The sequence below is a fragment of the Panthera uncia genome (assembly GCF_023721935.1).
Source record: "Panthera uncia isolate 11264 chromosome A3 unlocalized genomic scaffold, Puncia_PCG_1.0 HiC_scaffold_11, whole genome shotgun sequence".
Classification (NCBI taxonomy): domain Eukaryota; kingdom Metazoa; phylum Chordata; class Mammalia; order Carnivora; family Felidae; genus Panthera; species Panthera uncia.
In genome coordinates, this window is record NW_026057578.1 from 77,919,911 (window position 1) to 77,945,219 (window position 25,309).

At 38.2% G+C, this 25,309-nt stretch overlaps 1 protein-coding gene across 1 annotated transcript in view; it reads left to right on the forward strand.

The window, feature by feature from the left end:
* The first annotated feature begins 933 nt into the window (after positions 1-933).
* COMMD1 (copper metabolism domain containing 1) overlaps positions 934-25,309 on the forward strand; it is a 187,261-nt gene continuing 162,885 nt past the window's right edge. Inside the window, exon 1 of the mRNA XM_049650274.1 lies at positions 934-1,136. Coding sequence (XP_049506231.1) covers positions 960-1,136 — 177 coding nt within the window. The 5' untranslated portion in view covers positions 934-959. The remainder of the gene's footprint in view (positions 1,137-25,309) is intronic.

The following is a 25,309-nucleotide window of genomic DNA, read 5'->3' on the forward strand; positions in this document are numbered from 1 at the left end:
TTCTTTCTTTCTTTCTTTCTTTCTTTCTTTCTTTCTTTCTTTCTTTCAAAGAGCAAGAGAGAACAAGCGGGGGAGAGGGGCAGAGGTGGAGAGCAAGAGCGAGGGAGAGGGAGAGAATCTTAAGCAGGCTCCATGCTTGGCCTGGCGTCATATCCGGGGCTCAATCCAATGAACCTGGGATCATGACCTGAGCTGAAATCGAGTTCAGGGTGCTCAACTGACTGAGCCACCCAGGTGCCCCTCACTTAACATGTTTTTATGATTCATGGATGTTGTAGCATGTATCAATACCTCATTCCTTCTCATGGGTGAATAATATATTGGTTTTTTGAAACTATATGGGTACAAAATTATATAACCTATGCATTTCATTTCAGGATTGTAAAGAAGGTGTTAACAGAATGTTATAAAAAGGAGCATCGGAGCTGAGCCGCTGATCTAGCTGGAAACACAAGACACACGCATATATATAAAGGCAAATAACAATCCTAGAAAACACATTATGTTATTAGGCGTTAGTTAAATTTTCTTGGACAAAAGGTGGACAGGTAATGATCAGGCAGAGATTACATCTGAGTGATAGATCCTATTCAGTTAGTGGATTGGCAAGGCCTGGGGTGAGATGCAGCCTTTCCAAAGTTAAACTACCACCTTCATTCATAGAATAGTTCCCCATGTCAGGTGGTCTTCACCCAGTGATCTTTCTTTTCAGTAGGCCCTGAAGTAATGAAGGGAATCAGCGGAAGTAAAGTGATTCTTCTGGAACTTTATGGATAGCTCCACGGTGGCAGTCCTAGGCGATGGGTTTTGCAGAGCAAATCTGTTGGCTACCAATACCGACCGCTGGCGGAATTTCGCCCTCATTCGTCCCGCGCGCCTTTGCCCAGGCTATTTAGGCCCATCCCGGGTGCCGTAGCGAGGCTGCGCTCAGCTGCTGGGGGGCGGGCCCGCAGCTGACCATGGCGGGCGAGCTTGAGGGTTCCAAACCTCTGAGCGGGCTGCTGAGCGGCCTGGCCCAGGAAGCTTTCCACGGGCATCAAGGCATCACAGAAGAGCTGCTGCGGAGCCAGCTCTATCCAGACGTGTCACCGGAGGAGTTCCGCCCCTTTCTGGCTAAGATGAGAGGGATTCTTAAGGTATCGATCCTCCCTGCCGCGGCCACGGAACCCAGCTCCTTCCCTTCCATCCTCAGATTGGTTCCCCAGAAGTTGAAAAGGCTTTCCTTCTGACACCTCCACTCCGTGGGCTCTACGTTATGTTCCTTCAGATCCGAGGCGCTTGCCCTGTCGCCCCTTCTCACTTTCTTAGGGGTGACCCTTTTCTGCTCAAGCTCCCAGCCTCGCAGCAGTGTTGACCAACACGCACCGAAGAGGACGCTGGGTTTTTCCCTCAACTTTTCCTCTGTAGTTGTGTGGGCAACAATTTCGAGTTGCCTCGGCTGATCTGTGCGCTCCAGATTAAAATTAAAAATTAAAGAACTGCTAAATCAGCTTTCCCGGGTTGTGGAAGTGGGGAGTGTTTAAGTGAGCCACTGTATGCTGGGATAGGGGGTGGATTGGCTGGAGCCAACCCCTGTGAACTAGCGCACTGTATGGTTAAGAGAGCACATTGACCAGCTTGAAGTCAAAGTGTAAGTCAACCTGTCCGATAGAAATGTAATGAAAGCTAAATATATAATTTAAAAATTTCTAAAAGCAACATTAAAAAAGTAAAAAGAAACAGATGAAATCAATTTTATTTCATTTGACTCAGTATATCCATAGTGTGATCTTTTTGTGTAATCGATACACAAAATGTTAATATGGTATTTTATTTTTTCACCAAGTCTTTGAAATATTATGTGTATTTTACACTGAAAGCACATATCAATTCGTACTACCCAGATTTCAAGCGACCAGTGGTTACATATAGCCACTATATTGAACAGCACTGGTTTAGACTGAGAACTAGTCATAGGAATGAATCCAGTGCCAAAATATACTCGAGAGATAGGCAATAAAAATGATTTTAGATTTTTGTGGGCTTCCTATGTGTTAGAAACTGTCCTAGGTGGACACTCATTTTAAAGAATAGGAAACAGGCTCAGGGAGTCTAAGTCTAGTTGGTCTAAAATCGCACTTTGATTAAAGGCAATGTTGAAATTTCAGCTGTTTTTGCATCAGTTTGTTTCAAAACTGCTTAGACTTTAAAAAGGCAGTTGTGTTTTTCTTTTTTTAACTGCTTTTGCATATAGGATTTGAATCCAGAAAAAAAAAAACAAAGCAATTATTTCACAAAAAGTACACACATTGTCGCATGGAAATATTAGGAGTGATATCTCAGGTGTGATCCTAGACATTCTGAGTAATTTTGTTTATTTTATTTTACTTATTAAAATTTTTTAAATGTTTATTTTTATTTTTGAGGGGGGGGAGAGAATGCGAGTGGGGGAGGGGCAGAGAACGTGGGAGACACAGAATCCAAAGCAGGCTCCAGGCTCTGAGCTGTTAGTACAGAGCCTAATGCGGGGTTTGAACTCTCCAACCAAGAGATCATGACGTGAGCCAAAGTCTGACGCTCAACCAACTGAGCCACCCAGGCGCCCCTACTTTATTTTTTAAACATTTATTTATTTGTGTGAATGGGGGAGGGTCAGAGAGGGAGGGGGACACAGAATCCTCAGCAGGCTCCAGGCTCTGAGCTGTCAGCACAGAGCCTGACTCGAGGCTCCATCTCGGGAGTGGTGAGATCATGACCTGAGCTGAAGTCAGATGCCCAACAGACTGAGCCACCTAGGTTTCCTGTATTTTATTTTAAAAAATATTTTATTTTATTATTTTTTAAACATTTATTTATTGTTGAGAGACAGAGACAGAGCGCCAGCAGGGGAGGTGCAGAGAGAGAGGGACACAGAATCCAAAGCAGGCTCCAGGCTCTGAGCTGCCAGCACAGAGAGAGCTTGATGTGGGGCTTGAACCCAAGAATTGTGAGATCATGATCTGAGCAGAAGTCTGATGCTTAATTGACTGAGCCACCCAGGTGCCCCTAAAGATTTTATTTTTAAGTCATCTCTACACCCAATGTGGGGCTTGAACTCACAGCCTTAGATCAAGAGTTGCATGCTCTACTGACTAAGCCAGCCAGGAACCCCTATTCTGAGTAATTTTAGTTGATAACATAAACACTAATGAATGCCTTTTATTTGTATCAAATCTTATTCTCTGAGTGGGCAGAAAAGGTTTCCTAGAGAATTTGACTTCTTACCTGGGTTTTTGAGGTGTTTGCTAGGCCTGTGGGGGGGATGAGGATGACTGACTGCGGGCCAGGAAGTAAGAACAGCATGTGTGTAGCCAGTGTCTTAGGAGCTCCAAACATTGGGGGCTGCTGGTCTTTGGGTGGACAATATTTTGATTCTTTTGTTTGATTATGAGATACAAATTGCAGGATACCCAGAGAAGACACTGCCTAGAAACTGTCTTCCTTGTTTTCATTTAAATATATTGCTGAATAATATCCAGGTATTGCTCTCTCTCCTTTCAGTCCTCTGCCTGACGATGGAATACTTCAGTTTTCTGAGTAATTCTGCGCTGAAGAGCTAGCATGGCTCACTTAGTGGTGGGAGTAGAACAAGATTTGCCTTTGCTTTGCAACACAGCCTCGGTATAACTGATTGAGATAACCAGGGGAAAAGCATTTGATTGTTTGACTTAGGACTGAAACTATATGACATCTAGTTCTAGATGGCATCTAGTTCCAATATTCATTTACCTTTTTAAGAAACACTGAGGTATAAACATCTCTCTAATTCTTAGGAAAACATATGCAAACAAGATTTTTATTTTTATTATTTATTTATTTATTTTATTAAATGATTATTTATTTTGAGAGAGGGAAAGTGCACAAATTGGGGAGGGGCAGAGAGAGAGGGAGAGAGAATCCCAAACAGGCTCTGTGTTGTCAGCACAGAGCCAGATGCGGGGCTTGGTCCCAAGAACCATAAGATCATGACCTGAGCTGAAATCAAGACTGGGATGCCTTCAGTTAACCAACTGAACCACCCAGGAGTCCTGCAAACAAGATTTTTAAACAAAAGGCTTTGAGCATGACCTTCTGCAATAAAAGAGAATGTACACAAACAGTCATGATGCAAGGATGCTGTAGTATTTGGAAATAGGGGACTGAGTAAACTGTGGACAGAAAGGGGTATTACAGGTTTCTTGGAGATGCCATTTTTGCTGCTCTTGAATAAAGTGTAGAATAGAGACTGAAGTGAGGGGCAGTGTATAGGGCATTCCAGGCATTCTAGGAGAATGTAGAGCAGGGTCAGGAAATGGTAAATAGTCCAATTTGACCATAGCATAGTGGTACCCAATATGGAGTATTGGTGGAGGAGCCAAGAAAAAAAATGAAGCAACCTTTTATTTCTTTATTCCTGTTAACCTTAATTCCTGCTCTTAAGCAAGGCATACTTTTTTTTTTCTTTTTTTACTGTGGCAAAATACTTATAAAATTTATCATCTTAACCATTTTAAAGTGTACAGTTCAGTGGTATTAAATACATTTATAATGTTGTGCATGCATCGCCACCATCCGTATAAGTCTCTGGCAACCAGCATTCTACTCTCTATTTCTATGATTTTGACTACTCTGAGTATCTCGTGTAAGTAGAATCATACAGTATTTGTCTTTTTTGTGGCTGACTTAATGTTGCTCAGCATAATGTCATCAAGGTTCATGTTGTTGCATATGGCAGGATTTCCTTCCTTTTAAAGGCTGAATAATATTCCATTGTACGTGTATATCACACTTGCTTTATCCATTCATGTCCTTGGACACTTGGGGTGCTTCCATATTTTAACTATTGTGAATTATGCTGCTGTGAACACAGGAGTGCAGATATTTCTTTGATCCTGCTTTCAATTCTTCGGGATATATAGCCAGAGGTGGAATTGCTGGATAATATGGTAATTCTATATGTAATTTTTCTTTTTTCACAGTGGCTGTACCACTTTACATTCCCACCAACAGTACATAAGAGTTCTGACTTTCTGATTTCTTTATATCCTTGCCAACACTTGATAGTTTGTTGTTTTTGTTTTTGTTTTGTGATGCTAGCCATCCTAATGAGTTTGAAGTGGTCAAGGTATATACATTTTTACATATAGATGACAGTAGAAGTCAAAACATTTTATTCTTTTGTCTTTGATTGAAACTCCACAGAGTTTCAGCTATCTTGAATTCAACATGCAGGCTAGAAGAGCATGCAGGCTAGAAGAGCAGAGAGGAAAATACTAAAAAAATGCAGGAGTCTAAGCAAAGAGAAACTAACTGAGGATAAAAGTGAGTAGTACCTCATCTCATTTGGTGCCATAGCTTTCAGTCATCTATAGAGAATCCAGTTCTGTGAAGAAAGTGAAAATGAAGATGGACAACAGAGGTTGGAGGAAAGAAAGGAAAGGATGCATAACTCCCTGCACGGTATAGGCAGCGGGTATACATGTTAGACTCCTTATTGCCAGCTGCCTGCATTCATTCATAGGCTGTTTCAGATAACCTGAGCTGCACTCTTTCTCTTTAACCTTCACACTGTGCCCAGATGTAATGCAGTGATTGCTGGCATTTGTAGTGGTCTCTGTTTTCCACTTGGATGGAGCTTTCCTACCCTACTTGGCTGGGACATCGATCCTCTTGAGCATTACCTATTGCTCACAAAAGGGCAAACCTTCCTTCTGCTTATACATATATGAAGCTGGCCATTCATTTGCTCTAGCTTTATTTATGGTAGCTTCTGAGGAGCAGTGAAACCAGTGAATTGAGAGTGGTGTGTTTAATTAGGGAGATGACATTGTGTATAAATACTCTGCCATTTTAACCTATTTTTTGGTTTATATTTATAATTCAGTTTCTTCTAGATATGTATTTGCATATTCTCTATTTCTTGCTTCTGCTGTTAACCTTGCAGGGATGCTCCTTGTTCTAGTTTACTGGAATTCTAGAGGAAGATCTTAACTGAAGCTAGATCACTTTTTGTATACTTATGTTCTGTGTTCACTACTGCCCTCTGTTGGTGATAATTTTGTGTTCCCTCACTGAAATTTCATACTAAACAAAAAACAAATTTTATTAAATTTTTATCTTAATTCCAGTGTAGTTCACATGCAGTGTTACATATTAGTTTCAGGCGTGCAGTATAGTGATTCATCAATTCCATATATTACCCAGTGCTCATCATGACAAGTGCATTCCTTAATCCCCATCACCTGTTTCACCCATTCCCCACCTGCCTCCCTTCTGGTAACCATCAGTTTGTTCGTTCTTTTTTTTTTTTTTTTTTTTCAACGTTTATTGATTTTTGGGACAGAGAGAGACAGAGCATGAACGGGGGAGGGACAGAGAGAGAGGGAGACACAGAATCGGAAACAGGCTCCAGGCTCTGAGCCATCAGCCCACAGCCTGACGCGGGGCTCGAACTCACGGACCATGAGATCGTGACCTGGCTGAAGTTGGACGCTTAACCGACTGCGCCACCCAGGCGCCCCCAACCATCAGTTTGTTCTTTATAGTTAAGAGTCTGTTTCTTGGTTTGTCTCTCTCTTTTTCTTTGCTCATTTGTTTTGTTTCTTAAATTCCACGTATGAGTGAAATCATGTGGTATTTGTCTTTCTCTGACTGACTTATTTTGCTTGGCATTATACTCTCTAGCTTCATCCAAACAAAAATTTTTAATGAGAATTCTGTTGGCTTTTATCTATTGTTGACATACTCCTATACAACAAAAGTCAAGTTACAGTCAAAAGTTAACTTATCTATTTCTCTTTTCTTCTATGATTTGAATTTAAAAATATGTTTAGGTCTTTTTTTCTTTTTTTTTTAAGTAGACTCTATGCCCATCCTGGGGCTTGAACTCCGTCCTGAGATCAAGAGTTACGTGCTCTGCACATTGAACCAGCCGGGCACACGGGTTTAGATACTATTTTAGAAGTCTTGAAATGCAAGCAATAGCTTATGGATTAATAGCTACCAGTGATCCTTTTCCCCTTGCCAAGGTTTATTGAGATGTAATTGACAAGTAAACCAGTGATGCTTTTAAAGCATGCATTGTATCTCCTTAGTTTCTGGCTTTCAGCCATTCCAAATTCATGGCTTCACATCAAACTTAAAATCCAGTCCTTTTACTGTTGTCCATAAGTCTTTATGATCTCTCGGTATCTGTTTCTCTGATCACATTTTCTCATTTCCAGCCACACTAGTCTTCTTGTCTTTATTTAAACATGCCAGGTGCTTTCTGACTCTTCAGGGCCTTTGCAGTTGTTCCTCCATATGCCTGTAATAATGTTCTGCCAGATATTCATATGGAGTGTTCATTTGCTTCATTCATTCTCTACTTAAAAGTGCTGTTCTGTGAGGTCTTCCCTGACTTATCCAAAGAGTCTCACCTTTCCTCCCCTACTCTTTTTACGCTGCTTTACTTTTCTTCATACTCAGTACTACCTGAAATTATATTATGTACTTATTAGCTTATTTGTTGACTTCCCTGTTGGAGTGTAAGCATTAAGAGGGCAGGACTTCATTATTTTTATCTTTTTATTCCTAACTTCTAATACTGTTTCTAGCATGTGGTAGTAAAAATCTGTAGACTAAGTGAATGAGTGGCTAGTGCTTAAATATGGAGATTGCCATTAAAAAGATAAGCATGAGAGAAACCTACACATTTATCTATATGGGGAGAGCTGGAAGGTATAATATTCTAAGCCAGGGGTCAGCAAACTATGGCCCATGGGATGAATCTGGCCTGCAGCCATTTTTATTTTTTAAAGTTACTTTATTATTTTTATTTTTTTAAGTTTATTAATTTATTTTGAGAGAGAGAGCATGGGAGGGGGCAGAGAGAGAGGGAGAGAGAATCCCAAGCAAGCTCTGCACTGCCAGACTGGAGCCCAATGTGGGGCTTGATCCCATGAACTGTGAGATCATGACCTATGCTAAAATCCAGAGTCGGATGCTTAACCGACTGAGCCACCCAAGCTCAAGATTTTATTTTTAAGTAGTATTTATTCTCAATGCTGGATTTGAACCCATAACCTGAGATCAAGAGTCTCGTGTTATATTGATTGAGCCAGCCAGGTGACCCCACTGCCATTTTTGTCGCATGCTTATTTATTTACATTTTGTCTTTAGCAATTTGCATTATTACAATAACAGTTGAGTGGTTGTGATAGAGATACAGCCTTAAAAAACCTAAAATATTTACTATCTGAACCTTTACAGAAAAAATGTGCTGATTTCTGTCTCAAACATCTATTCTTAAACTCCTGTTTTTTTAATTTATTTTTTTATTTAAAAAAAAATTTCAAGTAGGCTCTATGCCCAGTATGGGCCCAATGTGGGGCTTGAACTCACAACCCTGAGATCAAGATCTGAGCTGAGAGCAGGACTCGGATGCTTAACCAACTGAGCCACCCAGGTTACCCTTAAACTCTTGTTTAATATTTGGAAACAATATACTATATAAAAAATTTTTTTTAATGTTTATTTATTTTTGGGAGAGGGAAAGAGTGTGAACAGGGGAGGGGCAGAGAGAGAGAGGGAGACACAGAATCCGAAGCAGGGTCTAGGCTTTGAGCTCTCAGCACAGAGCCCAATGCGGGGCTCGAACTCATGAACCAGGAGATCATGACCTGAGCTGAAGTCGGTCGCTTAAGTGACTGAGCCACTCAGGCACCCTGAAACAATATACTATATAAATTATGTTTAGAAGTTGGTTACTTGATAAAAAATCTGGAAGCTGGAAATAGGGATTATTTTGTGTTCTGTCCTCTTGGGGAACTTTACTTCTTGTTCTTTAGGTTCATGAGATCTGTGGTAAATAAGAAATGAGCCTTAATGTTTCCGTGGTACTAAGTGTGTGTTTTTTTTTTTTTTTTAATTTTTTTTTTAACGTTTACTTATTTTTGAGACAGAGAGAGACAGAGCATGAACAGGGGAGGGTCAGAGAGAGGGAGACACAGAATCTGAAACAGGCTCCAGGCTCTGAGCTGTCAGCACAGAGCCCGATGCGGGGCTCGAACTCATGGACCGTGAGATCATGACCTGAGCTGAAGTCGGACGCTTAACCAACTGAGCCACCCAGGCGCCCCATAAGTGTGTGTTCTTCATAAGACATAGAATTTGAATTTGGATTTTTTTTTTTAATATTCAGAGTATGTGAAATTTATGTGTTTATTAATGTAATATAAGATAATATAAAACATAATGTTATGAGCGGGCAAATCAAGTAAAAACTATCAACGTGAAAACTGGTTTAAACTTACATTGGAAAATAACTTATAGATAGTATAATATTAAGACTTGAAGAGCAGGTGGCTGGCTCAGTTGGAAGAGCATGAGACTTTTGATCCCGGAGTTTAAGTTTGAGCCCTATGTTGGGTGTAGAGGTTACTTAAAAAAATGAAATATTTAAGGGGTACCTGGCTGGCTCAGTTGGAAGAACATGCGACTCTGGTCTCGAGGTTGTGAGTTCAAGCCCCATGTTGGGTATAGAGATTACTAAAAATAAATAAATAAATAAACTTAAAAAAAATGTATAATAGTAAAAAGCTATAAAAATATTTCTATTTTATATATTTCTATTTTAAATCCTTGGTTCTGTTTCTCTTCTTGAAGCCATAAAAATTTATAATTTGTTTGAGAATTAGATTGACTGGAAAGAAAGGACCTGTGGTAATACAGGTTTTGTATATCATGTAATTCATGTGTATCATCTGAAGTGCTCGGTTTAATTTGTTTGTTTTTTGTTGAGCTACCTGTATGTTTTCCCTTATTAATTTTATTATAAATATTTAGTCTCATTAAAGAAAGTTTAGAAATGTGAGATGTGTAAAAACATACTATCTGTTGACATAACCAGTGTTAATGTTTTTGTGCATTTACGTATACCACAGATATTATTAAGCATCTTAATACATGCCATGCCCTGTGCTTGGGATACAGCATACAGCAGTAAACATCACAGCTATAGTCCCTGCCCTTGTGGAATACATAGTTCTTGAGGAATATAGACATTAAGCCAGGGGTTACCTTTTGAAAAGGCAGCCAGAGTGTGCCAACTGATGCAGATTATAGGCAGTTTAGAATGGTTCCTAGCCCACTCTACAACATGAACATAGAAAGAAAAGCAGGGAAAGGTCTACTTATTAAGTACAATGAACTAAAAGGAAAGGAGAGAAACAGCACAAAAGTAATTTACCTCTGGTCCCAAGGTTGGGGTTTCTCATGAATATAGTTGACTACGATCATGATAATATCTTTCCTAAATGAGGATTGGACTGCTTTGGGACCCTATTTTAAGTTTCCTGACTTGGTCTTTAGGGCCTAATTATTAGCTGTCAGAACATCACCTGAACAGTCCAGGATGCACCCATAAAGTAGCTCTGTCTTCTTGCTGGGCTCAGCTTGCTTTCTGTGTCTCTTCTCAGATCTTGAAGCATGTTCTCAAGTAGTTCCTCCTTAAGAAAAGGTATATGAGAGGTCACTTTTTTCTTTTTAAGTCTTAAAAAAGTATCTTTAGTCTCATACTTAATTGCTAGTTTGGTTGAAAATGTATTTCTAGGTTGTGAAATTGACTCACAGTTTTGAAGTTGTGAACTTTTTCTCTGTGAGCTTTTGGGATTTTCTTTTTATCCTTTATTTCCTTGAGTGTCCTTGGTTTGTGGTTTTCTTTTCTTTCATTATTTTGGCCACTGTGGACCCTTTGAATTTGGAGACTTGACCTTTAGTTCTGGGAAATGCTGTATTCCTACTTTGATGATTTTTTTCCCTCTTTTTTTCTCTAGTCTCTTTTTAGCACTCTGATTTTGAATGTTAGAGCTTCTAGACTGAATCCTTAATTTTTCTTTTATTTTCTCTATTTTCCATTTCTTTCTTTGTTCTACTTTTTGATCTATTTCCTAAACTTTATCTTCTAGCATTTTAATTGAATTTTTCACTTGATCATGTTTTTAATTTCCAGGAATTTTATTTTGATGTAGACAGTATACTACTATGTTTAGTCAACATGTGGGAGAAAAAGGTTTTTTTCTTGATCCTCTTAGGGACCTGGCCACATCTGAAAATTAAACTGACAAAAGACAGGTTAACAGGAGAAAAGGATACAAATTTATTTCATATAAGTTTTGCATGACACAGGAGCTTTCATAAGGAAATGAAGACCCAAAGAAACAGTTAGACCTGAGTATTTTATGCTGGGTTTGGTGAAGAGGTCACAGGAGGAGTAGGGGAGTATGAGGTAATTGTAGTAAACTGGAGTAAACTTTAGCAAGGCCTGTTTGTAGGGTTCTTTTTGACATCTCTTTGTCTTTGGAGATAAGGATGCTGCTTTCTTCTGGGTATAGAGAGGACACCTCTCACATGTGGATTTTATGACCTATTTCGTGAGAAAGGAGTGGGGGAGAAGGTCAGAGACCTTCCTGCTCTGCCTTTTCTCCAACTACTTCATTTTCCAAGAATCCTCATGCCAGCTGTATTTTGGGGTAGCATGCCCTGAACCCCATCATCAGCAGTCTTTCCTCTTTTTTTAAAACACAAGGGGGTGTATACAATACATAATTTTCTTCATTTGAATTAAAAAAAATTTATTTATGGGGTGCCTGGGTGGCTCAGTTTGTTGAGTGTCGACTCTTGATTTCGTCTCAGGTCATGATGCTAGGGTTGTGGGATTAAGCCCCGGGTTGGGCTCCTTGCTGAACGTGGGGCCTGCTTAAGATTTTCTCTCTCTCTTCCCGCCTCTGCCCCTCTCCCCTGCTCGCATGCTCTCTCTCAAAAAAGAAAAAAAATTACCATGAGTGATTTTTATATGCTATTTTTCAGTATTAGGAATTTGGTACACTTGTACTCAGCATGGGTAAAAGCTTTTTTTCAGAGGCTTTTAATGAACATTGTATTGCTGAGATGTTTTGGGGTATGATGTAAGTAGAAAATGTTAAATTCTGGCTGAGGGATACCCTACTTAATCTTTTTAATATTCCAGTAGTTTAATATTTTGCAAACTCTGGTGTATATTTTTGGTTTTTAATATTTGTTTATATCATTTTAATTTTTTAAAATAATGTTTATTTTTGAGAGACAGAGCACGAGCTCAGGAGGGGCAGAGTGAGAGGGAGATACAGAATCTGAAGCAGACTCCAGGCTCTGAGCTGTCAGCACAGAGCCTGACACGGGGCTCAAACTCATAAACTGTGAGATCATGACCTGAGCTGAAGTCGGATGCTTAGCCAATGAGCCACCCAGGCGACCTGTTTATATTATTTTTAAAGCACATTTTAATCCTAGTTTCCAAATAACCTGGAATATTTTGTGGTAAGTATTTATAGTAAAAGCAGAAGCTTTTTCTTTTCTTTTCTTTCTTTCTTTCTTTTTTTTTTTTTATAAAAGCAGAAGCTTAAAAGTGTATTTGGTATTAGGTTTGTAAAATGAATGAGTTGACTGCCCAGTAGTGATACTTTTTAAAAAAATGTTTTGTTTAGTTTTGAGAGAGAACACATGAGCAGAAGAGGAGCAGAGAGAGAGGGGGACAGAGGATCCAAAGTGGGCTCTGTGCTGACAGCAGTGAGCCTGATGTGGGACTTGAACTGACAAACTGTGAGATCATGACCTGAGCTGAAGTTGGCACTCAACTGACTAAGCCACCCAGGCACCCTGATAATTTTTTTTATCATCAAAGAATGGTATCTTCAGCTTCTGTGTTTTTTTTTTTTTTTTTTTTTATTTAAGAGAGAGTATATAGAGGGGGGGGGGAGAGAGAGAGAGAGAGAGAGAGAGAGAGTCAGTCCTAGGCAGGCTCCAAGTCAGCACAGAGCCTAATGTGGGGGGCAAACTCACAAACCATGAGATCATGAGATTACGACCTGAGTCAAAGTCAGATGTTTAACTGACTAAGTTGCCCAGACACCCCTCAGCTTCTGTTTTGAGATTTATCTTGTGAAATGTATCTAATACCTCATTCTTGTGAAAAAAAACCAGAATACTTTAAAAAATTTTTTTTAAGCTTATTTATTTATTTATTTATTTTGAGAGAGAGAGAGAGAGAGAGAGAGAGAGAGAGAGAGGTAGCAAGTGTGAGTGAGGGAGGGGCAGAGAGAGAGGGAGAGAGAATCCCAAGTAGGCTCTGAACTGTCAGCACAGAGCCCTGACACAGGGCTCGATCTCATGAACTGTGAGATCAAGACATGAGCTGAAATCAAGAGTCAAGACACTTAACTGACTGTGCCACCCAGACGCCCTGAAAAAGCCAGAATACTTTTTATTTTTATTAAATTTTTTTTTCAGAATCCTTTTAAATTTTGAGCTTTGTGTTTGCAATAGAGTTTTTGCATTTGTTATATAACGTAGAAATTTTTACTGTGTAAGATACTTTTTAATACATTATTGGTCTGAGTTTACAATTGAAAAATGTATAAAGCAGCTGTCTTCACTGACACTTCAGTGTTAAGAATGAACTTCACCCATATACGGTTCAGAGAGCAAATACTAAATAATAAATTAACTTGATTTTAAAAAAGAATGCAAAATATCTGGTCTTGAAATGTGTAGATTAAGAGACCTGAATAGAAGAGACTGCAATATTGACTTATTCTGACATGTTTTCAGACTGATTTGTCTTTTGTCTTCATCATTGTGTTAACTATAAGCAGTAGTAGTTCTGCTTTTCTGTGCTAGGTGGCAGTAGAATATTGGCTTGCTAACACTGCTGGAAGCAACAATGTTTCAAATGTTCTTTCTCTTGAATGTTCTAGTTAAGAAAACAAAGTTGGCTACTCAACAATAAGAATTTCTTATCCAAAAGGAATGTAAAATACTTGGTTTGATAGCTTGAATTTAGAAATACCATTTTCTGGAAAATTTAAAGCTCTATAAATACATTCATTTTGCTATAGTTCCCTAGTTTTTGTATCACTAAATGTTGCTAATTTCATTGAATAGTTTTGAGAATTTAGATGGTAACTTGTGAGATGCAGTTCTGCTTCTGTGAAGGATTGGCAAGCAACTGTTTAGTAAGATGTTACTTTTTTTATGTCACTGGACATCATATGATAAAAGCAGCAATTGCAGATTACCAGCCGGAGTTTATTTTAATGGGCTCAGATGACTGGTATGAAGGGTGCCTGATTGGCTTAGTCCAGTAGATCATGAGACTCTTGATCTTGGGGTTGTGAATTCAAGCCCCACTTTGGGCATGGAGCCTGCTTAAAAAAAAATAAAGAGAAATCAAATGACTTCTATGAGGTGTTCTATAAATTTGGCCGATTCAATTGGAGGAACATGCAGCTCTTGATCTCAGATTGTGAGTTTGAACCCCATTTTGGATATATAGATTACTTAAAAAACCCAAAACTTAGAAAAAAAAAGATTAATTGAAGATCTATTTTTGAATCTCTTCCTCTGAAAGCTTTCTGGGTCTGCAGACTTTATGGGTTGAAGGAGTTCCTGGGTAGAGAGATTTTAAAGACAATTTCTCTGTTTGATTTAGCTATCAAATATTTACTGAGCCCTTAATGTGCTATATACCTGGCTCTGTACACAAAAGTGAGTATCACAGTCCCTTTCTTAAAGAATCCTGTATTACATGGTAAATGCCATAAGAAAGGTATAAAGGTGAAGTGGATCCTTATTTTAAATTATAGAAATATGTTGGAAACCAATTTGACAGTAAATTTCATATATTAAAAAATAAATAAATAAAATAAAATAAAAATTATAGAAATATGAAAAATCATTTTTTTTTGGTCCTAATAAAACATCTTCATTTTTTGGCTTTGTCTTAAGGTAGAATGTAATTAAAAAAAACATTTTTTTTACATTTTTTAATTTATTTTTGAGAGAGAGTGAGCGCGAGCACAAGTGGAGGAGGGGCAGAGAGAGAGGAAGACACAGAATCCAAAGCAGGTTCCAGGCTCTGAGCTGTCAGCACAGAGCCCGATGTGGGGCTTGAACTCACAAACCGCGAGATCATGACCTGAGCTGAAGTCAGACGCTTAACCAATTGAACCACACAGGCGCTCCTGTAATTTTTTTTTTAAGAACATAATTTTTACAAATTTTGACTTCATTATTTGTTTCAACTGATTCCTTGAAAAGTGCCATATTATACTAAATTAAAGAAATTTTGGTATGGGTTGTGTTATGTGTGCTTTATGTATGATTAACTTTTTGTTTTTTAATTTTTTAGAATATTTTTGAGAGAGAGGGAGAGAGAGACACACAGAGTGTGAGTGGGGAGGGGCAAAGAGAGAGGGAGACATAGAATCTGAAGCAGGCCCTAGGCTCTGAGCTGTCAACACAGAGCCCTATGTGGGGCTTGAACTCACAGACTGTAAGACCATGACCTGAGCCAAAGTTGGGCGCTTAACCACCTGAGCCACCCAGGTGCCCCATATGTATGATTAACTTTTAATGTTTTTGTATGCGAGTATGGAAATGTCTTTGAAAGATAGTATTCTGTATATTATTCTATGTCATGACATCTGATCGTGGTACCATTTATGAAATCCTTAAATTTCCATTTTGTTTATCCTGAGGGTATGTTACTTGAGAAGTAATCAAATCATTTATCATTTATTTAAAATGCATTCATTTATTCAAGTGAACATTTATTGAGCACCTACAATGCCAGGTCCTGTGCCTGGCACTGGGAACATCAATGAATCAAACAGAGAATTTTCCTATCTCTTAGACTTGTCATTCAAGGAGGGAAGGGGTATCCTGATAGTAAACAAGAATGTGTGCATAAAGGAATGAGGGCAGAAAATGTATTAATTCGTTTTTACATACTTCTCTACCTTTACTTCTGATAATCTTTTTGATCCCTTAAAATCAGTGACAGACAGGGGTGCCTGGGTGGCTGAGTTGCTCTTGGTTTTCACCTCTGGTCGTGATCTCATGGGTTTGTGAGTTTGAGCCCCGTATCAGGGTCTGGGCTGACAATATGGGGCCTGCTCGGGATTCTCTGTTTCTCCCTCTCTCTCTGCCCCTCCATCGCTCTCTCCATCCAAGTAAACAAATAAAACTTAAAAAAATCAATAACAAACATTTGCTGGGGATAATCAGTTTTGTGTCATTAGTATGTTTGGTTTCCTTGTAAGAAAACTTTACTTATAGGGTCCTTGGGTGGCTCAGTCGGTTAAGCGTCTGACTTTGGCTCAAGTCATGATCTCATGGTTTGTGGGTTTGAGCCCTGCATCACGCTCTGTGCTGACGGCTCAGAGCCTGGAGCCGGCTTCAGATTCTGTGTCTCCCTCTTTCTCTGCCCCTCCCCTGCTTGCACTGTCTTCAAAAATAAATAAAAATGTTAAAAAAAAAAAAAAAAGGAAAACTTTACTTACAATCAAGGTGATAAATGTTAATATATTTTATTTAAATTTGATGTTCGGAACAAATCTCCTAGTATTTTATTTTTAATCATCAAGGTTTGCTCCGTATAAAATAGATTACTTGACATACAAATATAAAATGACAATTTTTTAATTGAGAATTCTACACTGAGGGTTCCTTTCCCACTCATATATCATACATCTAATTTACTTTCCTTTAGATTATTTTTAATTATCTGTCCCTAAAGTCTTTGTATCATTTCTGGGTATTTAGCTAGTTCTCTATAGAGAGAACACTTTAATTTTATTTTTAAAAACTTGTTATTGGATATGGCATATATACTGAAATATACACAGACCACATGTGTGCACCTTAACGAATTTTCACAAACTGAACATATGCATGTAACGAGCCCCCACATCAAGAAACCAAATGCTACCAGCATCCTGGAACCCCCTTATGCTCTATACTAGTCACTAGCTCCTCCCCACTTTACTAACTTCTTTTAAAAAAAAATTTTTTTATGTTCATTTATTTTTGAGAGAGAGACAGAGAACGCAAGAGGGGGAGGGGCAGAAAGAGAGGGAGACACAGAATCTGAAGCAGGCTCCAGGCTCTGAATTGTCAGCCTGATGTGGGGCTCGAACTCACGGACCAGACCGCAAGATTATGACCTGAGCTGAAGTCAGACAGTCAACCGATGAGCCACCCAGGTGCCCCCCACTTTACTAACTTCTAACACCACAGATGGTTATCCATTGTACTGTTGATGGGGATTTCAAAAGTTTTTGGTTTTTGCTTTATTATGAATAGAGGAGACTACTTTTTAATCCTTAAAATTTAGTCATTATTTTCTTATTAGGTATCTTCCATGAGTAGAGAACTATTTTTATTTTTTATTTTATTTTATTGTCATAAGAAACCTTAATAAAAATTTTAGTATTGCTGACTGTAGGTGCAGTGTTGTACAGCAGATGTCTAGAGCTTATTCATTGTGCTTAATTGAAACTTTTATGGCTGTTGATTAGTAATTCACCATTTTTCCCGCCCCCCAAGTCTGATACCACCACTCTGATACTTTGATTACATGAATTTGACTATTTTAGATGCCTTATATAAGGGGAATCATGCAGTGTTAATCTTTCTATGACTGGCTTATTTCACTTAGCATATTGTCCTCGAGGTTCATTCATGATGTTGCATATTATGAAATTTCCTTCTTTTTTTAAAAAAGATTTTATATTTAAGTAATCTGTACACCTGCTGTGGGACTTGAACTTAAAACCCCGAGATCAGGTTTGCGTGCCCAACCGACTAAGGCAGCCAGGTGCCCCAAATGTCGTGTTTTTTTTTTTTTTTTTTTTTTTTTTTTTTTTTTTTTTTTTTTTTTTAAGATTTTATCTTATTTAAAATTTTTTCTTTTAGATTTTATTTCTAGGTAATCTCTACACTCAGTTAGGGCTCAAAACTTAAAACCCTTTAGATCAGGTGTCACATGTTGTATCAATTGAGCCAGCCATGCATCCCAAAATTTCCTTCTTTTTAAAGGCTGAGTAGTATTCCGTTGTATGAGAACCATGTTTGATCTATTCACAGGTTGATTTGATAATTTTTTAAAAATGTGTTATTAATTAATTAATTTTTAATTTAAAAATGTTTTATTTATTGATTTTGAAAGAGAGAGCACACATGAGCATGAGTTGGAGAGGGGCAGAGAGAGAGAGGGAGAGAGAGAATCTTAAGCAGGCTCCATGCTGAGCACAGAGCCCGATGCAGGGCTCAATCTCATGACAGTGAGATCATGACCTGAGCTGAAATCAAGAGTTGCACAGTTAACCAACTGAACCACCCAGGTGTCCCTTGAGAAGTTTTTATATAGTTTCTTTGGGCTCTGGTTTGTCCTTATAAATAGATTGCACGTAGGAACCATGCCCTGAGTTGTATTTCTTCCGAACTCCTGTGTACCTGAGACATGTTTTCCTTTGAGGCTGCAAATAATTAAGTCATTATTCTTCTTAAGTTTTATACTCTCCTCTCTCTTGTCATACATTTTATCGCTTGTCCAATAGTACTTTAATGGCCTTTCTTCACTAGTACAGCTAGTGTGGCATTTTTGTGTTTTCTCTCATTCTTATTTTTCTTAATTGTTAAGTTATTTAAATTTCTACAGGCTAGGACTGCCTCTCTTATTGCAGGTCTATGAATTTAAGCTGGTAGTGGGACTCTGGTTTTAAGAGATGACCTCTAAACAATTTGGTTCCTTAAACAGTGATTTTTTTTTTTTTTTAAATTTTAGAGCGAGCACAAGAAGGGAAGAGGGGCAGAGGGAGAGAGAGAGAAAATCTTAAGCAGGCTCCACATGGGGCTTGATCCCCCACAACACTGGGATCATGACCTGAGCTGAAATCAAGAGTTGGATACTTAACTGACTGAGTCATCCAGGCGCCCCAGTAATTTTTTTCACATAAATATTAATTTATGCACTTGAGTTGGATACTACACTAATCATGTGCTCTCTCCCAAGAGAAAGGTTTATGGTCTGTCAATAGTACTGCGGAGGAAGTGAAGAGGGGTATTTTTTTAGTTTGATTGCTTCTGGAGACTTTCCCACACTTATGTCTTTGAGCTGGCCACAAAATGTTCTTTGAGAAAAAGCTAAATTCTTTCTCCATGAAGTTAAAGAAGGGCTAATGTGTTGCTTGGAGTATTCAGTAGGAGGAAACATTCATTGTGCTTCATCATGGATTTTTTTCCTTTGCTGAGATTGGAGTCCTACCCCAAACTAGAAGAATACAGATGATCAGTAAATTACTGGGTAAAAGTAACTTGACAGAATGAAAGCTAGTTAGTAACAGTTAGCTTCTACTACTAAAGAGAGTAATTTAGAAGTATCTAGAACATCAGTGCTTCTCTTCTGGCATAAACAGCCATTTAACAACAGATCCACATCATTTTGATTTTCCAGTGAGTTATAGAGGGAATCCTGAGCCTATAAGAGTTTTACTAGAAAAAAATCCTGAGTTAACTCAAAAATATATTTTCTTTCTTCAGTTATATTTGTGGAAGGTAAACATTTGTAATCATTTAAAATGTGTTAAATTCTTGAGTTTAGTTATTTACAGAAGTATTGAAGTGTCGTATAAATACATCCTGTTGGTCATTGTTTCTGAGAATTAGTCTAACCAACAAATATTATTTTGGACAGGAAGGGTGATTGATTAATTTGCTTTACCTTAATGTACTTGTTTTGCATAAAGTTTTTTCATCTTGATTTCTAAGAAGTAGTCCAAAGTTGGCGGTACTACCGTTTCTTTTATTTTGTTTATTAATTTACTATGTTTTCTCAATTACATAGTTACAAACTGGAAATTTTTTTTAAGTTTATTTATTTATTTTGAGAGACAGAGCACAAGTGGGGGAGGGGCAGAGAGAAGGAGAGACAGAATCCGAAGTAGGCTCCACGCCATCAGTGCAGAGCCTGATGCAGGGCTTGATCTCACGATGGTGAGATCATGACCTGAGCCTGGATCAGGAGTCTGACGTTTAACTGACTGAGCCACCCAGATGCCCTGAAATTTAGGTTTTTGAACCTTTATTTAACTTTTAATTTTTTTCTTGTTACGGGTTCTGTAGAGCATTTTGGACTTGAATATTATATTTGTTATCTTCTTACTATAAGATTATATAAGAAGAAATATAGAAGATAGTAATTAGGTTTATAGCTCTTTTAATACAGAAAATGACCAGATCTTGGTTTATAATTTGTATTATGACATTACAAAACTTGGTGATTTGGGGCATTTAAAATTGATGTGGGGTTATTTTTTGGAGGAATCTGGCCCAATGCAGGAAGCATTCTGAGAATTTGCCCTGAAACCAGAACCTTAAACTCTTAGTCTGGGTTGTTTTTTTTTTTTTTTAAAGATTTTATTTTTAAGTAATCTCTACAACCCAGTGTGGGGTTTGAACTTACAACCTGAAGATCAAGAATTGCATGCTCTACTGATTGAGCTAGCCGGGCACCCCATTAAATTTTTAGTCTGGTTTTTAAGGTTCTGTTTCTATCTTATTTATATAGCTTTGTGGCTATTATCTTATAAAAGTCCGTGTGGCTTAGGTTTTTTTCTTTTTATAATTTTAGGGAAATTGAATTTAATTAAAATAAACAAATGTGGAGTAATTCCAGAAGTGCTATTAATTATAATTTCTTTAAAAGACCCTTTATACACATCTAGCCAAAGATTGCATAGTACCTATGTAGGAGAAGGTTAAGATAGGGATAGACATCTGTTTGGAGGAAAACAATTAAGAATCAAATTCATAGAATCACCATTGACTTTGCTTTGCATGGTTACTGGGCTAGTATGTAAATTTGTTCTGGAGTGACTAAAACTGTAGATCTTTTTGTTGAATAACAATGTAATTTAATATAATCTTAATGTGGTGTTCTGTTATTAGACTTTGGTAATATGGAAGGCAGCAAATTGCTTTCAGGATATATGGCCCCAAGAGATTTTGCTGAAGCAGATACTAGGCTGCTCTTTCGCGCATTCAGAATATTAAGATTTGAAAGCTGACTTGATTAGTGGACTCGAAAACTGAAAACATCACTTTTTATAGAGTATACGTCAAAATTTGTTATTAAATTGTAAACTCTTTTAGTACTCCATTGGGTTAGGCCTACGCATTAATTTTCTTCTGTCTAGGTGAATGATAGATGATGCAGAATTAACTCATTTTAATCAGGTGATGAAACAAGTATGCAGTCTTTCATTCATTCCTATATTCATTAAACTATGTGCAAAGTATTGCGCTCAGTATTGGGAATATAAAATGAGTGAGATAGTATGTATTTCACAAGGAGCCTGTAGTTTACTGGGGTAGGTGAACAGTTATGTAAATGATAAGAATTAAAGGCAAAATATAAAGCATAATCAGTGAGTTATAATTAGTTTCAGCTATTAGAATGTAACAGCATTTAAGTTTGGTCTAGAAGTTAACATTGCCACAAACAGAATAAGGGGTTCTTGGTAGAGAACCACATTAAGACATGTAAATATGGAAATGTGTGTTGAGTTCAAGGACTGGCAAGGTTACTCTCAGACATGTGAGGTAAAACATGATAAAGGGGACCTGATTGTCAAGAATGCTCTGCTAATACATTTGGACTTTATTCTGTGGGTGGCAAGTGATGAAGGAGCTTGGGGCAAGCTGAGGGCACAGTAAAGGTTAACAACCCCCCCCCCCCCAGCCCCCAAGCGTCCCCGCCCCTCAGGTGTAGTATGTGTGATATTCTTCAGACACTCCTGGCCACACAAGAATGAAGGAAAGGGGTTAAAGTGCTTGCCATGGTGATGTGGGAAACTAAAGTAAATGAAAAATTAAATTCCTTTACTGCTTATAGCCCATTGGCAAGTCCTTGAAACCAGCAGAATGACCTCCCTCTAGGAGCTCAGCTGCCTCAAGGATGACACTTTGCTAGGGGCAAAAGGGAATCTTGGCTTAACATCATCCCAACCTCAAGGATCCTGTAAGTCCACTTCCTTTATCTCAACTGCCCCAAGATATATGCTGACAATCATATTCTAAGCTTATGGCCCCCTGATATACATCTGAAGGGTCTCATGACTGAGGTTTTACTAAACAGTAATAAATGGCACTTCCTTAGCAACAGCTCGCCCCTCAAGGTCTTGGAAACCTTGCTTCCAAAATTCCTTAGAGACTTACTCTATCCCTGACCCCTGTCAACCTGAGGGTGTATAATGAGTTACCTGTCACAACTCCAGTGCAACTCTTCCTGCCCACGGGTCCTGTCTCTGTGCTTTAATAAAATCACCTTTTTGCACCTTTTTGACATCTTCAAGAATTCCTTCTTTGCCGTCAGCTCTGGAGCACTCCATCATCACTATAAAACTTCATCAGCAAGGAGCCAGTGAAAGATTGTGATTGGATAAGTGACATAAAATCAGATTTATATTTAGAAAGAAAGCTTCTTAAGTAGTCTAAAGCATGAACTACTTCAGTGTAGCCATCAAATGATGTATAGTTCTCTAGTGTTTGTGGTAGCTTTACTTATTGGTGAGTAGACCATATGACCCACCCACCCTTACTCATTATAAGATTAAATTCCTGATTTACTTAGCAAAGGATACAGAATCTCTCTGAGGGAAAGTGGCCAAGTAATGGAGGAGAAAAATGCAAACACATTTCATCTTGGCTTTTTCTGGCCACCACTGTTTCTCTTCCTAAAACTTAATTCTTAGCACATATCTGCCCTATTGCCCTATTACATTGACTCACGTCACCATTCCAGATTTAAAAATGTTTAAAACACTTGACCTGCCACGTTTGCATCAGTAAAGCTTCATTTGCATCATTAAAGTTGCTTAGAAGTATCAAAATTAGTTTACATTTCACCACATCTTAATTAGTAAGCCCAGATTCCTACTTACTCAGCCCAGATTTTCAGTAAATAACAACATGGTCACTTGGCTGCAGCAAAAAGAAACAAAGCAACTGATACAATCCACAAGATGGGAGATTGATCCTGAATTGTGAAGTTGATGTTTGCACAGTACAAGATAGTGAATTTTTGATTACCCTAGTACCTTTTACTTTTATTTCCTGCCCTATTGTGAATTTGTGTCCATTGTATAACAAATTAAAAAATTAGTGGGTATAGATCTGGAAGTCCTGGGCCTGAAGAGTCAGTGGCTTGGATTAGGCTGTAATTGGGGCAAGCCAGTAAGGAAATTTGCATTTAGTTTTCTCTATGCCTTAATCTTCTCGGGCTGTCATAATTCCATAGACTGGGAGGCTTAAACAAAAGAGATTTGTTTCTCATGGTTCTGGAGGCTGGGAAGTCTGAGATCAAGGTGCCAGTAAGGTAGGTTTCTTTTGGCTTGCAGGCAACTGCCATCTGACTGTGCATATATAACCTCTTCTTTGTGCACACAGACAGGGAGGGAGGGCAAACTCTCTGGTGTCTCTTACTTATAAAGGCACTAATTCCATAATGAGGGTCCCACCGTGTGTCCTCATCTAACCCTAATTACCACATAGAGGCCCCATCTTCTGACACCATCACATTGGAGGTTAGGGCTTCAACATAAGAATTTTGGGAGAATACACACATTTAGTTCATAACACACTGCAGATGTTTTGCCTCCATAATAATAAGTTGTTTTGATACTGTAGGCTTGAGGAGGAAATTAATCTTTATACTTACTGTTTAATTTGTATATAAATTTCTCCCTGGGAAGTTAATAGCCATCAGAATCTTTTAGCTGACGAGTTTGACATTTTTTAACCTGAGTGAGCCAGCTGGGCGCCCTTCCCCTGCTCTCTTTAAAAAATAAAACAATGGAAATTTTTCTCTTGACCATGTATATCTCCTGATATTAAAACATGCATTTAATTTTTTCGTGGTAACTGGCATCATTAAAACACATTACTGTTACTTTAAAAAATGTAAATAGATTTAATATTTAGAAGAGTTTTAAGTTTACCGCAGAATCAAGCAGAAAGTGCAGAGTTCTCATATACTCCCTGCTCCTACACACGCACAGCTTCCCTATTCTCAATATCCCACTTCTGAGTGGTATATTTATTCCAATAGATGAACGTATGTTGACATATCATAATCACCAGAGACCATAGTTTACATTAGAGTTCACTCTTGGTGTTATACATTCCATTATGAGTTTGTGTGTGTGTGTGTGTGTGTGTGTGTGTGTGTGTGTGTGTGTGTTTAAGTAAGCTCTATGCCCAGCATGGAGCTTGAACTCCTGACCCCAAGATCAAGAGTCGCATGCTCTTCCAACTGAGCCAGCAGGTGCTCCCCGCCATCCCCATTATTGGTTTTGGCAAATGTATAATGATGTGTATCTAGCATTATAGTATACAGAATGGATTCATTACACTAAAAATCCTCTGTTTTATCTGTTCATCTCTCCTTCCTCTTTCTCCCTTGGCAGTCACTAATCTTTTTATTGTCTCTATGATTTTGCCTTCTATGGAATGTCTATAATTGAAATCATAGAATATGTAGCCTTTTCTGATTGGCTCCTTTCACTTAGTAATATGCATTTAAAGTTCTTCCATGGCTTTTCATGGCTTGATAATTTAGGTTTTTGTTTTTAAGAGGAAAAGCACTCATTTCTTTTTGGTACTGAATAATATTCCATTGTCTGGATATACTAGTCTGTTTATTTATTTACCTACTGAAGGATTTCTTGATTGCTTCCAAGTTTTGGCAGTTATGAATAAAGCTGCTATAAATATTGTGTGCAGATTTTTGTGTGGCTATAAGTTTTCAAGTTATTTGGGAAAATACTAAGGAGTGCAATTGTTGGAAATTGCATATGGAAAGAGTGTGTTTAGTTTTTAAGAAACCACCAAATTGTCTTCCAATGAGGCTGTACCACTTTGATTTCCTACCATCAATGAATGAGAGCTCATGTTGTTTCACCAGCATTTGGTGTGTCAATGTTCTGGATTTTGTCCATCCTAATAGGTGCATTGCTTTAACTTTTGGATTGGTGGTTTATTTCTGAAAGTTGTGGAGACTGCTTAATTGTGTAAAAGTGTTATTAATGTCTTGCATGACGGAGCACCTGGGAGGCTCAGTCACTTAAACATCTGACTTCAGCTCAGGTCATGATCTTCATGGTTTGTGAGTTTGAGCCCCTGTCGGCTCTGTGCTGACAGCTCAGAGCCTGGAGTCTCCTTCAGATTCTGTGTCTCCCTCTCTCTCTGCCCGCTCCCCCCATCCCCAACTCATGCTCTGTCTCTCTCTCTCAAAAATAAATTTTAAAAACATTAAAAAATTTTTTTTCATGACATAGACAAGTGTATTTACCCAGAATAGAATCTAATTGCAAGTGCCAAATAGTCTTCGGTTGTGTCTAAATGTTTATATTGCTCTAGAGTATATCTGTACTTTGATTACATATCTTATGTGCAT